This window comes from Bubalus kerabau, chromosome 9 (assembly GCF_029407905.1).
Source record: "Bubalus kerabau isolate K-KA32 ecotype Philippines breed swamp buffalo chromosome 9, PCC_UOA_SB_1v2, whole genome shotgun sequence".
Taxonomy (NCBI): domain Eukaryota; kingdom Metazoa; phylum Chordata; class Mammalia; order Artiodactyla; family Bovidae; genus Bubalus; species Bubalus kerabau.
Genome location: NC_073632.1, coordinates 81,292,592 through 81,306,324, shown reverse-complemented (window position 1 = coordinate 81,306,324; position 13,733 = coordinate 81,292,592). Strand labels below are relative to the sequence as shown.

General features: G+C 42.7%; 1 protein-coding gene across 3 annotated transcripts in view; it reads right to left on the bottom strand.

Annotated features, from left to right (window-relative positions):
* MYB (MYB proto-oncogene, transcription factor) overlaps nt 1–12,478 on the bottom strand; it is a 35,554-nt gene extending 23,076 nt beyond the window's left edge. For 2 of the 3 annotated variants that reach the window (XM_055535696.1, XM_055535695.1), the window contains exons 1-8: nt 12,367–12,478; nt 7,889–8,006; nt 6,111–6,182; nt 4,501–4,593; nt 4,039–4,259; nt 2,114–2,348; nt 797–877; nt 252–356 (exon numbers count right to left, since the gene is read on the bottom strand). In XM_055535696.1, coding sequence (XP_055391671.1) covers nt 252–356; nt 797–877; nt 2,114–2,348; nt 4,039–4,259; nt 4,501–4,593; nt 6,111–6,182; nt 7,889–8,006; nt 12,367–12,389 — 948 coding nt within the window. In that variant the 5' untranslated portion in view covers nt 12,390–12,478. Of the gene's footprint in view, nt 1–251; nt 357–796; nt 878–2,113; nt 2,349–4,038; nt 4,260–4,500; nt 4,594–6,110; nt 6,183–6,851; nt 6,948–7,888; nt 8,007–12,366 lie in introns of all 3 variants that reach the window. The other variant, XM_055535694.1, reaches the window with a different exon arrangement.
* Between the last annotated feature and the right edge of the window lie 1,255 nt (nt 12,479–13,733).

Sequence of the window (13,733 nt, the reverse complement as noted above, 5' to 3'; positions counted from 1 at the left end):
ATTAAGGAAGAGACTCACAGATGGATATTGAGGTTCTACGGCAACACAAAAGGACGACTTCCAAGTTAGTCAACACACACTGTGATACCGATTGCATTTTATTACAAGCAACCTCTAGTGTTTAAACATTGTTAGTGGATATATGGAGTCTTGATTAGTGTGATTGTTAGAAGATAACGGAAAAGATATAGAAGAACACTGGGGTCAAGCCATTATCCACCGCTTGGATCAAGCACGCAGTGACAGCTTACTGGAAGCGCCTGCTGTCCTTTGAGTTCGTTCTCAGTTGACATTAGAAGCAACTCTAACTCCTTTATTCGCTTTTCTTTCTCAGGGTCTTCATCATTATAGTGTCTCTGAAATGAAAAGTTAAGCAAGAAAAAAACACAAAGGCCTGGTTGGTAGCTGTAAATACAATGGTCATGGCCTGTGGTTCACAAGGGACCACACAGAACCCAAAGAACCCTGGCATGGAACCAACGCCAACCGAATCTGGCCACTATAGAAATCTCGTGAATGTTATCCCAGACATAAGGGAGGGATGTGAAACATGAGGCTCAAGGAGATGCTGACAGAGGGGTTGTTTCAACTTTCAACATCCGAGAACCAGAGATTCCCGTGCTAATTCAATCCGGAAGTGTAGACTGCTGGCCAGAACTCCGCCCATTTTTTCACTGTCCCCCATTTTTTTAACTTCAGTGGATCAGGTGGAAATAAGTGTTTGGATGAAAGAACCAGAGCTGTGCCTTGAGCATCTAATGAGCTTCTTTATGAAATGATCTTACAGTGGGCTTACCTGAATAGCTGCAGCAGCTGGCTGAGGGACATTGACTATATTTACATGTAATGCTACAGGATATGGGACGTGACTGGAGACCTACATCAAAAATACAAAACAAAGGCCTAGTCATTCATGGTTACAAATGCTTCAGGGGACTTGTTGGCTTCCTCAAGTTTCACTCTAAGACTAAGGAAAAAAAAAAGCACTTTTCTGATAAAATTCACAAAGCAAAATAAATAAAATCCAATTCTAATTTGAAATTTTAGCCAAACATTTAATAATATTAAAGCAACGTAGTGAAAAAAAAATTAAATGCTCATTAATTATGACAGGACGTATTCCTTAGAGAAAACTAGAAAGAAAAATATAATCTGAAACACATTCATGAGTGTATGAATGAAGTTTTGATGCCAAAAAACAGCTGGCACTAGCTGTTTATAAATAAAAATATTTTTCTGTGAATTATTAGGAGTTTTTTTAGTAAAGAGTACAGCAGCTCTTAGGATAGTTCATTCATCTGAGACTTTTTAGGAAAGTCTGCAGTCAAATTTACAGAATAGACAGAGAAAGTAAAAACTACTTGGGAATATGTTTTGCATAGAATTTGCTTATGAGCTCTGAATTCTTAGATAAATTTCACCATTTATTATTGTTAATTTTAAGATTCAAGTCTTGCAATCTTGATTTTTTTTCTCTTTATTCTTTTCTTATCCATTATGAAAATTTCTTTCCATAAATATAAATATCAAGAAATGAAGAAAGAATCACACTGATTCAAAGGAGGATAAAAAACATCAGATGTCAGTCATGAAACTGCTCTTGTTTCTCAGTAAGAAGGTAAACACTTACTTAGTGAATGAATAAATTAAGACCTTTCAGCTAGATCACTACCAAAGCTGAACTTACAATCACCTGTTAAATTTCAGTGTCAAACTATTTCCCTGTAAATGTAATATTACACTCACTTTTTATTTTGGCAGAGAAAAGTACTAGATACAACTGCACCTCCATGCCCTCATTCTTCTTCAGCAATACCTTGTTAAGTAAATTTACATTCAAAAGCTAACTTCAAATTAGATTTGAAGCAGCAAGTTAAAACCAAACAACCTGGATTCTAGTCTGGACAATCTCTATGAGCTGTGTAACCCTGGACAAATCACTTAACATCCTCATTTCTGGATTCATATTAGGGATAACACCACCTACCCTTCTCAGTTGATCATGATCATGTCTGTGAAAACTAAGTATTCACTAGAAATTATCATTATTACCTGGAACTAGTAATAAAATAACCATCTCTTTCATTAAACTGAATGCTCAGGAACAGCTTACGTTTTGTGTTTCAGAAATGTGGTAATAGGGATAGTCACTGTTAACGGAGGGTTGGCCAGCTGGAGGGAGTTGAGCTGAAGGTGGAGCATGCGTAAAGCCCATCAAATGGCTGTTCTTCTGAAAGCTTGTGGTCACTGGTGGCTGGCTGGCTTTAGAAGACTCCTGCAGATAACCTTCCTGCTCGACCTTACGACGCATTGTAGAATTCCAGTGGTTCTTGATAGCATTATCAGTTCTGCACAGAAATATATCACATATTCATTTTACAAACAACAATTTCAACTCAGATTACAGTTAATTGACAGAAAACTGTTTCTAACAGAGACTTTTCTTTTGGTCCAGTACTAGTGTTTTTTTTTTGCTTCTGTCTTCTCTACCTCCTTAAAAGCATGCTACCCCAATTAGTTAATTAAAAATCCATAGATTTCTCTAAACTACATAATATGGAAATTATATAGTTTTATACAAATTTTGAAATCTTTTAGACGTTTGTCTTTCCTTGTTAAGTGTATTTTCAATACAATACAATTTCAATACAATGTTTATTCTGACTGTGGTACAAGACTCTAATACAACTTAAAGTCCTGGTTGTTCTAGAAAATTACTCCTTTGAGTTGTGGACCGACATACACATAACATTAGGCACTCACTGAAGTCTGATGAGCAATAATGATGTTGCTGCTGCCTCAGTATCTACTCTTTATCTAGAACAGTACTAGCTAGAGATTTTGAGTAAAAAAATCCTCCCACATTTCAGAAACCACCTAAAATTGTTCCAAAGTGGGCAGAGATGAAAATGTAAAATGGCATCCAGAAAGGAAAGAGGCTAACTCCCAATATATTCTTAAACTGCAAAGCATTTTTACTAAAGTTTTTCAATTCTCAGGAAAACAGTTTCTCAATTCAAAAAAAAAGAACAAAACCGTTTTAAGCCTCTCTTTTACTATTTCTGTGGGGGTGGGGGAATGCGTGCTAAAGAAAGAGGAAGTTCAATCGCCCCTTAAAACTTTAAAAGAATCAACAACATATCCTCTCAGATCATATGGGAGAAAAGGGCTCCCTTTATCAACCTCTTGAATTCTCTGAGCTTGTACTGGACCAAGAGAGAGGAAATGCTTCAGAACATCACAAGGGAATACTGAATAGACCATCAGAGTCACGGCCTTCTTTGAAATGACCCTTTCTCCACTTTGGGTCATGAAGCTGAAGAATAAAAGTATTTAAAATATTTCCTATCTTATGATATTTTTATGAAGATTTATAATAAATAGTATCTCCCCAATTAAACATCTGTTATAAACTGTTTAAATGGGGAAAGTGGGACAAAAATGAGCTTCCAAAGATATCCCTCAAAATGAGGTCATTTTCATGCCTTGTTCATGAAAAAGAAAGCATAACAACAACATTATTTAAAAACCTGGAAGCAGTATGATAATTCTAGAGATACAGCCTTTCTTTATTCAAAAGAAAAAAATGAAGCCAAGTGGTATAATGAAATGAACATGGTATCAGGAAAATGGTACTTGAACTCCTTCTGGTCACAACTAGCTGTATGAACTCAGACCAAACTATTAATCCTTGGTTTCCTTCTACATGTTTAGAGTTTTGAAGCTTACAGAGTGCTCCAATATATTTTATTTGGTACTAACATTGGCCCTGAGAAGTAGGTTATAACCCGTTTTGCAAATGCGGCAATTGAGGCTGAGGAAAGTTGGCTCAAGCTCACCGTTGGGTGGATTCTGGAAGTCCTGAACCAGATAACCTCTAAAGTCTCTTCCAGTTTTTAAAAGCTATGGATCTGGTTTATCTAATGAAACATACACCATCAACAAAACGTAATTCACTCACCATACATTTTAAAACAGAATGTTCCATACCCGTTCCCTCATTCTTCCCAATCAATATATTTTTTGACATATTATTACCGTCCAGGCAGTAGCTTTGCGATTTCTGCCCATCTGTTCCCCAGTCTCTTGTGTGCCTGGTAAATAATTCTGTCTTCCTCTTCTGTCCAGGAGGTTTTCTTAACTTCTGGATTCAAGTGGTTATGCCACCTCTCCCTACATTGTTTTCCAATTCTCCCCTTTAAGTGCTTGGCAATAACAGACCAACGTTTCGGACCGTATTTCTGTACAAGCTCTATCACCTTCAGATAAACACACAAAAATAACCTATGTTTTAATGTTATGTAATGAGTCAGTGTAATCATTCTTCATGTTATCTTTAGAAAATTTCTAAAAATCTTCTTTCATTCATGGGAAATATGGGAATAGAGACCTCAACTTCCTGTTTGTACACTTTACCTGTTTCTTCAAGCTGGGAAATATTCAACAATGTTGGGGGCTATTCGTAATTGTGATTCACACACCAACGAATAAAGAACTTACTCTCTGATCTTCCTCTTTGGTCCAAGGACCCTTGATGAGCTCAGGGTTTAGTACTTTTTGCCATCGGTGCTGGCACTGGACATCTGTTCGATTCTAGGCAAATAAGATGAAGCAAGCACTGTCACATAAGACATGATGTGATAACACATGAATACTGTTGTCATATAAATCACATGTGGGCAATATACCATGAAAACATTCAAGAACATTTTAGGGTATGTTTGGAAAGCCCATTTCTTATAGCTAAAGAACATACAAAAGAATACATCAAAGTTGTATCTAAAATTAGAAGTTCTCCATCCTGAGGGAAATAGTCCTGCTACGTGATCTAAAGGATCGTCATACAGCATACTTGGCTGTCAATTTAACTTAACCTTAATCTCAGTGTGTTGCTTTGGAAGTACCCACATGGATTAAGACTTCTTAGAGATTTTATATTGATGTTGGACCTTTATGTTGATGTTGGACCACTCTAAATGACATAAGTTTGATTCTCATTCATGCTAAGAGATGTGCTTCAATTTAGGACCAAAATGTTAATATTGCAGAAAAAACAAAGATGAAAAAAAAAATGGGCCCTATTTTATAAGAGCTTATAATCATGTAAGTAGTAAAAGACGAACATATAGTTAACTAAGAAGGTGAAATTTGATTCATAGGCAAGAAGAGACCACAGCAAAATGATATTGGGGTGGAAAAAAGGAGTGTCTCCTGAGAAGGAGAAATGATGTTTCCTTAGAAATAGTCTGGAAAAGGTCTTGGCATAGACTATGAAGGATGGATGCAACATTTTAAGAGGTGGCATCACCAGGGACACAAGTTCTCAGGAGGGAAAGCAGAAATGAATTCAACCAAACCTGCTTACAGAGAGGAAGTAGGAAACAGAACTGGGGCTATTAAGTCGAGGCATATGGAAGAGCCTCCATGTGCCAGGTCTAGGCAGTTTACTTGATGTGTGAGACTTGAAGTCACTGTTGCTAGTTTTGAGAAGTAAGGTAAAGCTGCATTTTATGAAGCTCCATCTACCAATGGTGTCTGGGACATGTGAGAAAGTGAAAAGCTACAAGCTGGAAAACCAGTTATGAAGGCAATGCAGTTGTCCAGAGAAGAGGGAAAGGGGCCAAACATGTAAAACAGTGAGGAGAATGAACAAAGGCATCCCAGATTCCTTAATCCTGGCTTTGTGTAGGGGACGGGGTGGGAGTGGGGGGCGGGTAAGTCTAAAGGAGCTCCAAAATTCTAAACCAGGATACCAAAATTATGGCTATTGAAAAGATACGAAATTGAAGAAAAGCAGACTTGGGGGAAATATCATGAGTTTAGTCATCTACCATACAACAAATTTAATCAAATTGCTAATATATATTATCCTAAAAATGAAAAGATAAAGAAGGAAGCATTTAAGATATGCTATAAAAAATCCATTAATAGTATCTTTAGAAATTTAATTATATGCATTACAATAGAAATATAAGTTATGGATAGGCATTTCTCCCTTACTTCTTACATAAAAGCACATGTGTAATGTTTTAATATCATCTCCTAGGATATCTTATTTAAATCTTTGGGAGAGGATTTCCTTTTACAGAAAGAAAAAATTACTAACTTACCGGGAGATAATTAGCAATAACTTTCCAGTCATCTGTTCCATTCTGTTCCACCAGCTTCTTTAGTTTTTCATCCTAAGATATTTAAAGGTAATCCTAGGATATTAGTCATTTATTGTAAACTCAGATCAGAGTTTGAATCTTGATTCAACTACTGATGAGTTTTATAAGCTTGGGTACATCATTTAGCTTTTCTGGGCCTTAATATTGTCATCTGTACAATGGGAATGATAGTGTCTGTCAACAGGATTATTTGAGAATTATATGAGTTAATTATGCAAAACATTTAGCATAATGTCTGATACAAAATGTTTAACACTTGGTGACTTTTAAAAGTTCTACTTCATGGGAAAAATACGAACTCCACTGTTTGATTTAACAGACATTGAATTATGGCATTAGACAGGATCTCAATAAGAAACAGTTCAAGTTCTACTCTAATATTTACTAAGTTCAATATCTTCATTTAAAAAAGTGGAGGATCACTTTTCTTAATTAAACTTGAAGGTATGATGTAAGAAAATCATTTAGTTTTTGTATCAATATATTCACAATTTAAATGAGACCAAATTTATTAGAACACAGAAGACACTAAACATCAGGGTGAAATCTCTCAGTTCACAACTGTTTTTCTAAATATATTCAAGCAAAAGAGAACCCCCATGTTGCTGCCAAGGTAACTTTCACACATGATGTGACTCCCATGGTACAACATAGACACAGGAATTAGGAAACCAGGGTTACCATCAGAACTTCTGAATCTCTAAGAATAATCCATGTGCACAAGTTCCACAGGTAAAATATACATTTCCCATGGACCTCATTGGAAATCCTGCCTGCCTGTCAATGAGAGATCTGGTTTAAGTAAAGGAGGGCAGAATGAAACTGAAGAAGAGTCAATATCATTTATTCTAACACAAAATCCTCTACAATCAGTTGCAAATTTGGAGGACTTAAAAGAAAAAAGCAACTTTTCTCTTACATTAATAATTTTGCCCCCTAAGCATTTTTCCATTCCTACAAAGATCAAGCTTTTGATAAGCTCGCAGAAAAAGAGAGGTGAGAAGCAGACAAATCTCCATCCATTTCTGAACGCTCTCAGAGCAGACTGAGCGACTAACACTTTCAGAACAGACACCCAGGTATATTTCTCTGTGTAACATTATATGCCAAGAATGTTAAATGAACCTGTTACAACAAGTTTTATGGGTGTTGCTTTATTCTTTTGTTTTGTTTTTGGAAATAGCAATTCATTCATTGGTTCAGGGAACATTTATTAATATTCCACTTTGTGGTGATCAATTCTGGGTTCAGAACACAAAAATGAATAGATATTTAGCCCTGCCCTCAGCAGACTCACAGTCTACAGGCAGAGGCATATATGTTACAGCAACAATAAATACGAAAGTGTACCCAGTGGTTGGAGGATGCATCCAACGTGTCTAGGGAAACCAGGGATGGCGTCACAGAAGAAGCAATGTCTCACAAATGATGAAGAAGTAGTTGTGGAGTAAAATGACAAGAACAGAATAGGCAGAGGAAAAAACGATAAAGTGAGAAGACAAGAACATTCAAACAGCTGCAAAAAGTTTGAAAAAGGATGGTACGGTGTCCATGTAGGGGAGTGGTGAGGGGTAAGCACACTGCACAGGCAGGCTAGGGTAAGAAATCAGAGAGCCTGCTAGTAAGTTTGAACACCTGTAGTTTAGCTGAAATTTTGTTTTTCACAAATAGAAGCACTCCATGCTTTTTCCTCATGTTTTGATTACATAATTAGTTACCTCTTCCCTGGTCCACCTAGTTTTCCCCAAGTGACGCTTTCCAGACTTGGGAAGCAATCCATCATAATCATGGTCACACATCTCAATGTCTTCATCATCCTCGTCACTACTGTAGATGCTGCAGAAATAAAAAGTGGGCAGATGTGGACTGAAAAAAGAGGATCCAAACTACAGCAAGCAAAACTCACACCAAAACTCCTCAACAATCTCTTCAAAGGCTACAAAGATAAAACTTGGAAAAGTTGCACAACAAGAGTGTTTTTGGCACTTTGTTGCTCTGGGATTGTAAACGAGTTTTGCTGTTATTGGTATCCACAGATACGGCAAAGGACCTGGCACTTTCTATTGCACTGCATGTTTAAACCTGCTGTTAATGTTAGACCAGTGACAAATTACACAATTGGCAACCTTCCAACCAATGAAGGTTTAGGTTTAAAACTTAATGTTAAAGACAATAAAAAGAACGAGAGCTCACATCCTTTATATAAGTACACTCAAAATCTTTGGCATACGTCACATTGTTTAAATAATATTTCCCAAATACAATAAACAACTCAATTGTGTTATCTTAATGGGGCTGGTGTTTTATTAGGAGGAAAAAATTCAAGAAGTAATATACCCAACAATACAATTATAGTCATCTCTTAAAGATTAGAAGATTAAGAGAATCTAACAGGGAAAGGATTAAAAAACCTGAGAAAGGATAAGGGATCAAGTGATCAAACTGCATTGTAAATAACATTTATATCAAACAGTTAAAAACTCCAGACCAGGTCGATCCAACTTGTGGCCATGTTTACAATCCTCAGTTTCCAGAGTAACCAAGTGAATAATTTAGGCCACATGGTAGTCAGAATCTTACTTACTCATGTTTTTTCTACCTCAGACTGAATGGTATTTGAAAGATCTTAAAATGTACCTAATTCAAAACTGAGGGATTTCCCCAGATGAGTTTAAAAGGAACTCATTACTGTTTTCAAAAGAACTTTTTCTTTTACCTACTTGACCAAAACTATAAATTTTGATGTCTTTTGAACTAACTCTATACTTAATATTTATTAATCATATAATGATGAATGTATCCCTATAATAGATGAGTCATTTTACAGCCAGTTTACTTTTAGTTATTATTTTACTTATATAAAACTTAAGTTACAAGGAAAAATTATACTATCTTTAAAGGGTTACTAAAAATTTATCATTGCAATATTGAGAATTCCATCAAATTAAGAACAATAAAAATAATTGTATAAAGTAATATGCAAATCATTATTATAAAAAATAAAATGTATATTCATATCTGGTCTTCCAGAAGCAACTTACAAGTATATATTACCCATCCCTTACAAACCAGCAAAATTACTTCCCCCAAATCCTGAATTTGAGGTTCTTATAATTTAAAACTATTATTCTGGGAAACAACGCGAAGGTCCAGGATTCATGGTGAGCAAGCAGGATGTGATCCAAATTTAAAACGCCATCACAAAAAAAAAGACCACTGAACTATATTTATAATCTATAACCATCTTTCATTTAGGGGCTATCCTTTTAAAGGAGAGCCTGATCCCGTTTCACACTATCAACAAAGGGTTCTAAACAACTTCTGATTAATAATTACAGTAGCTTTCCTTTAATAAAAAACACAAGCATCATAAGGTGAAAAAAATGTTATAATCCCAGGAATTTTGAAAGGTTCATAGAGAACTCCTTGGAAAGCCCCCCAGATGAAGTGGCACCCTTGTGAAGTATCCGAGATACCAAGAAAGCCTGAGTCATCTGCAAGTGGAGTCACAGGTTCAGCTGAATTTAACTTTGGGGGTCTCGCTAGATCTGGAGATCACGTTTTCAGAACTGAGAACTACTCGTTCCAAACCAGTAATCCGACACCACTGTCTTGGCAACAGCTGAACACTCAGGAATAAGCAGCAAATTCGGCCGCCCATAGGGGGCAGCCTACATCAGGAGAGAGAGCATAGACACTAAATAGGACTAGGCTTCTGGAGGTAAAGGTGCCAGTCCCAGTTTTGCCTCAACCTAGCGGCGTGACTTGGACAAATCACTTCCCCTCTCTCACGACCTCAGTTCCTCGCCTATACAGAAGGGCTTGGATTCTACTTCTAAGGTACTTTCCAGTGCTAATAAAGGATAATTCAAGATCTTTCGTTGAGTCTAAAAATCAAGCAGAAACGTGCAAAATCAGAGATGTGCACAAGCAAAGTCTTGGGGGAAACTTGGTGTGTGACTTCCGCAAGTCCTGAAGAGGCCACTGAAGAGGGGAGCGGGGCTACTAGCCCAGGGCTGGTCAAACTATCAGCTCCAGGGTCCATTAGCACGCGAGGCACGGGTCTTGCCTTTGAGCTTTGCATGCGATTTCCTCGCTCTGAACGGTCCCGGTCGTCTAAGTAGGATGATTAATTTCTACTAAGGACCTGAAATAACTTTTCCTTTATCTGCTCTGACAAGATCTCAGACCCAACAGTCAGAAGACTTTCAAAGGCTGATTTCAAGCTTGATGCACCCCGGCTCCCCACCTGCTAGACCTGGTGTGGTTACAAGAGTACGACTATGAATGTTACATTCTGTCAAGGAAACAAACCGTGCAAAGAAACGAAAAAGAAAAAAAGTGTTGGGGGTTGGGAAAAAGGGAGGGGAGCGGGAGGAAGTGCCTTGTGGCCGCTACTGTGATTCTAGAAAAAGGGTTCAGACTCATTTCGCTGACCTGGTTAATAATCCCTGCCGAGTCGATGCTCGCCTTGCAAGAAACGGCTTCGAGCCCACAGCCGGGTTTCTCTTCCCCCTGAGGCAGGTTCAAGGCTCCCGCCCGTCCCGGCCACCTCCCCTCGCCGCTACCTGGGAGCCGCCGGGAACCTGCGCGGCCCCGCCCCGCGGGGACGGTCAAGATCGGGGCGCGCGGAGCCTGCCTCCGCACCTCCTCCCAGCACCGCTTCCCAGCTCCCTCCTTCTCTTCCTCCTCTTCCTCCTAGTTTCTGCTCCCGAAAAAAAAAAAAAAAAAAAGATGACCCCGGCTGCTCTACAGTTAAGTCCCAAAGGCGAAGGTGAAACCACTCAAGAGGCAACACCCTCGCTCCGCGCGCCCGGACCCGGGAGAGGCAGAGGGAACCAGCGGCAGCCCCAAGTCGTCTCCCTTTTTTTCTCCAGCACCTGGCCTTGCCTGGGCGCCGCTCCCCGGCCCGGCCAGGCCCGGCCGAGGGTGCTGCTGCAGGGCCCACACCCACGCTCTTTGCAACTTCCTAGCTCTGCGAGAGGATAGGCGACCTCCGATGCAAAAACGAATAAGTAAAAGAAAATCAAACAACCCGAGGAAAAAAGCGTGGGTTTGCTTTGCCTCCAGGGACTTTTCCCCCCAGCAAGTCTCGGCCAAGGTCTGTCCCCGCGTCCCCTTCTCCGCCCGGGGCGACCGAAGGCTGCGCGAGCAGGGCGCCGGGAGGAGCGGCGACCTTGGCCGCGTCCACGTGCGCGCGCCGCGCCGGGGCCTCCTGCACACGGGAAGCGCCCGCGGGGATTGCGTCCCTGTTGCGCGGTAGCGGCGTTGGGTGCCGCCCGCCTCCGTCCCTTTCCGTTGAGCTGCAACCGTGGCGGCGGCCGAGCGAGCCCCCACACCCGGCCACTCAATGGGAGCGCCGCCGCGTCCAGTCCGGGAAGTCCACAGACTGGTCGAAGCAGGAGCTCCAGCAAGTGACAGTTCGGACCAGTCTCTCCCCTCTCCTCTCCCCGTTTCCCTCCGATCCGCCAAAATGTAACAGCACTTCACTCCCGACACCCGGCGAGCCTCCCCAAGTGCACTTGACATGTGCGGCGCGGGCGCGTGGGGGTGGATGTACAATGTTTGCTTTAGAAATAAAAGCCTCCCAGAGAATATGGATTCGAACATTCAAAACCAGAGCTTAAAACAATCTGCAAAGGTAGAGACCCTTTCGTCCCCTACAAGCTTCTTTCCAGCAGCCTGTCAGCTGACACTCTTCTTCGCCTCCATAAAGAATGAATGAAATTTAAATGAACTACCTGCAGCCACTAAACAGTTCGGCATTTCCCCTATATCAGCCATTAGCTCTGCACTTCCAAGTCCAAACATATCGCAATGCATCCAGCAATTACGCTGCGACTCGATCGCCGACACCCGCGGCATCAAGCCAGGAACGTAGTGGGCTCCCCGGGGCTGGTGGGCACCGCTTTGCCCCTGGCTGGAGCGTGCTGCTATTTCCCCCCCTAGAGAGAAGGTACCCAGTGCAACTTGCAAAATGAGCTTCAGGGCGTGCTTCCCAACGTCCTAATGGATTTCCAGCACCGACTCTTCATTCATCCGTCCCTCGAGTGGCTTCTGCTGCCGAGGCAGGGGCTCCGGGTCCTCGCAGTATGACAGCCCCGCAGAAGATCCGGGAACGAATTCCCATCTGCTCCCAAGCTCCTGGAGCCCAGCGCGCCCCCGCCCACGGCCGCCCACCGGGGATCCCCATTACCTGTGCCGGGGTCTCCGGGCCATGGCGCGGCGGGCGCCGGGCTCCGCTGGGAGCCGCGGGAACCGCACGGGGCTGCGCCTCCCGCTGCCCGCCTGCGTCCCTCCCCGGCTGCGCAGTGGCGCTCCGCACCGCCGGGGCGAAGTTTCTCAGGAGAAAAAGGAGGAGGAGGAGGAGGAGGTCTCGGAGGAGGAGGAGAAGGAGGAGGAGGAAACAGGTTGATATTAAAGTGTAAACTCTGTAAACAGAGATGCCATCAAACAAAGAGCTTTGGACACTCCCCCTCCCGCCAAATCTGGCGCCCCTGCAGTGCGCACGCGCCCTGTCCGCCGCCTCCGCGGTCGCCTTGGCTGCCGCCCTCCCGGCTGCCTGGCCCGCGGGGCCGCGGCTCCCCTCCGACTCTCGCGCCGCTGCGCGGCTCCTGGCGCGCTGCGAGGCCGGGGCGGCGCGCGGGCGGAGAGCCCGGGGCCAGGGAGGGGCGACCGGGGGCCGCGGCGGCGCCTTTTCCTGAGCAAACCCCGCTCCCTGGTACTGGCTGCGCGGGCTCGCGCCGCGTCCCACTGATGCTGCCTCCCCTTCTTGGTGGCCGCACTATCGTCGCCCCACTCGGCTTGCCCCAGGGCCCCAGAAATGAGCTCTCCAGGCTCTGCCTGATTGTCGCGGGGGCGGCAAGGAACGGGGACGTGGGGGGGAGGGGAACTCCAGCATTCGAGATTGGATTTAGACAGGGTGTAAAACTCAGCTCCCTGGAGATGGGCGAGAGTTGGGTTGGGGGGTCGGTAGTAGGGGATGGGAGCATACGTTTGCATAGGATATTTGGCTAGCTGCTTGGAGTTTGTTTTTGTTGTTCTGCTCTGTTTTTAAAGAACATCTCTAACTTGATAACAAGAGACACTTACGTACGAGTGGGGTTGGAGCTATCATCGTTCACACATGGGGCACCCCAGCGGAGTTTTCACTCTCCACCCAGCTCCTGGAGCCGACACGCCACCTTCGCATTGTCACATGCCTTCAGTCTCACCCGGGCACACGCCCGGCCCCACCCACCCTGCCCGGCCCAGGCGGTGCCCACCACACACCTCTGTCCATGCAGAATGCTGCGCGCGCCCTGAACTACACACCTGCAAAATCCACAGGGTTCCAAACAGCCCAGCAGCCCCCAGCAGAACTCAGGAAGCCCCACGTGTGCTTGCATGGTTTTAAAAGTTCAACAGTTTGTGATACGGAGATTGGCACCCGCGTTTAGGGTAGTTTAGGACTCTTGTTTTACCAGATTAAAATCACGAAAAGACTTGTGTTCACTTAACTAGAGGCTCCCAAACAATTAAAGGGAGAAGATAAATGCTGAATTTATAAGGATCGATGATTGG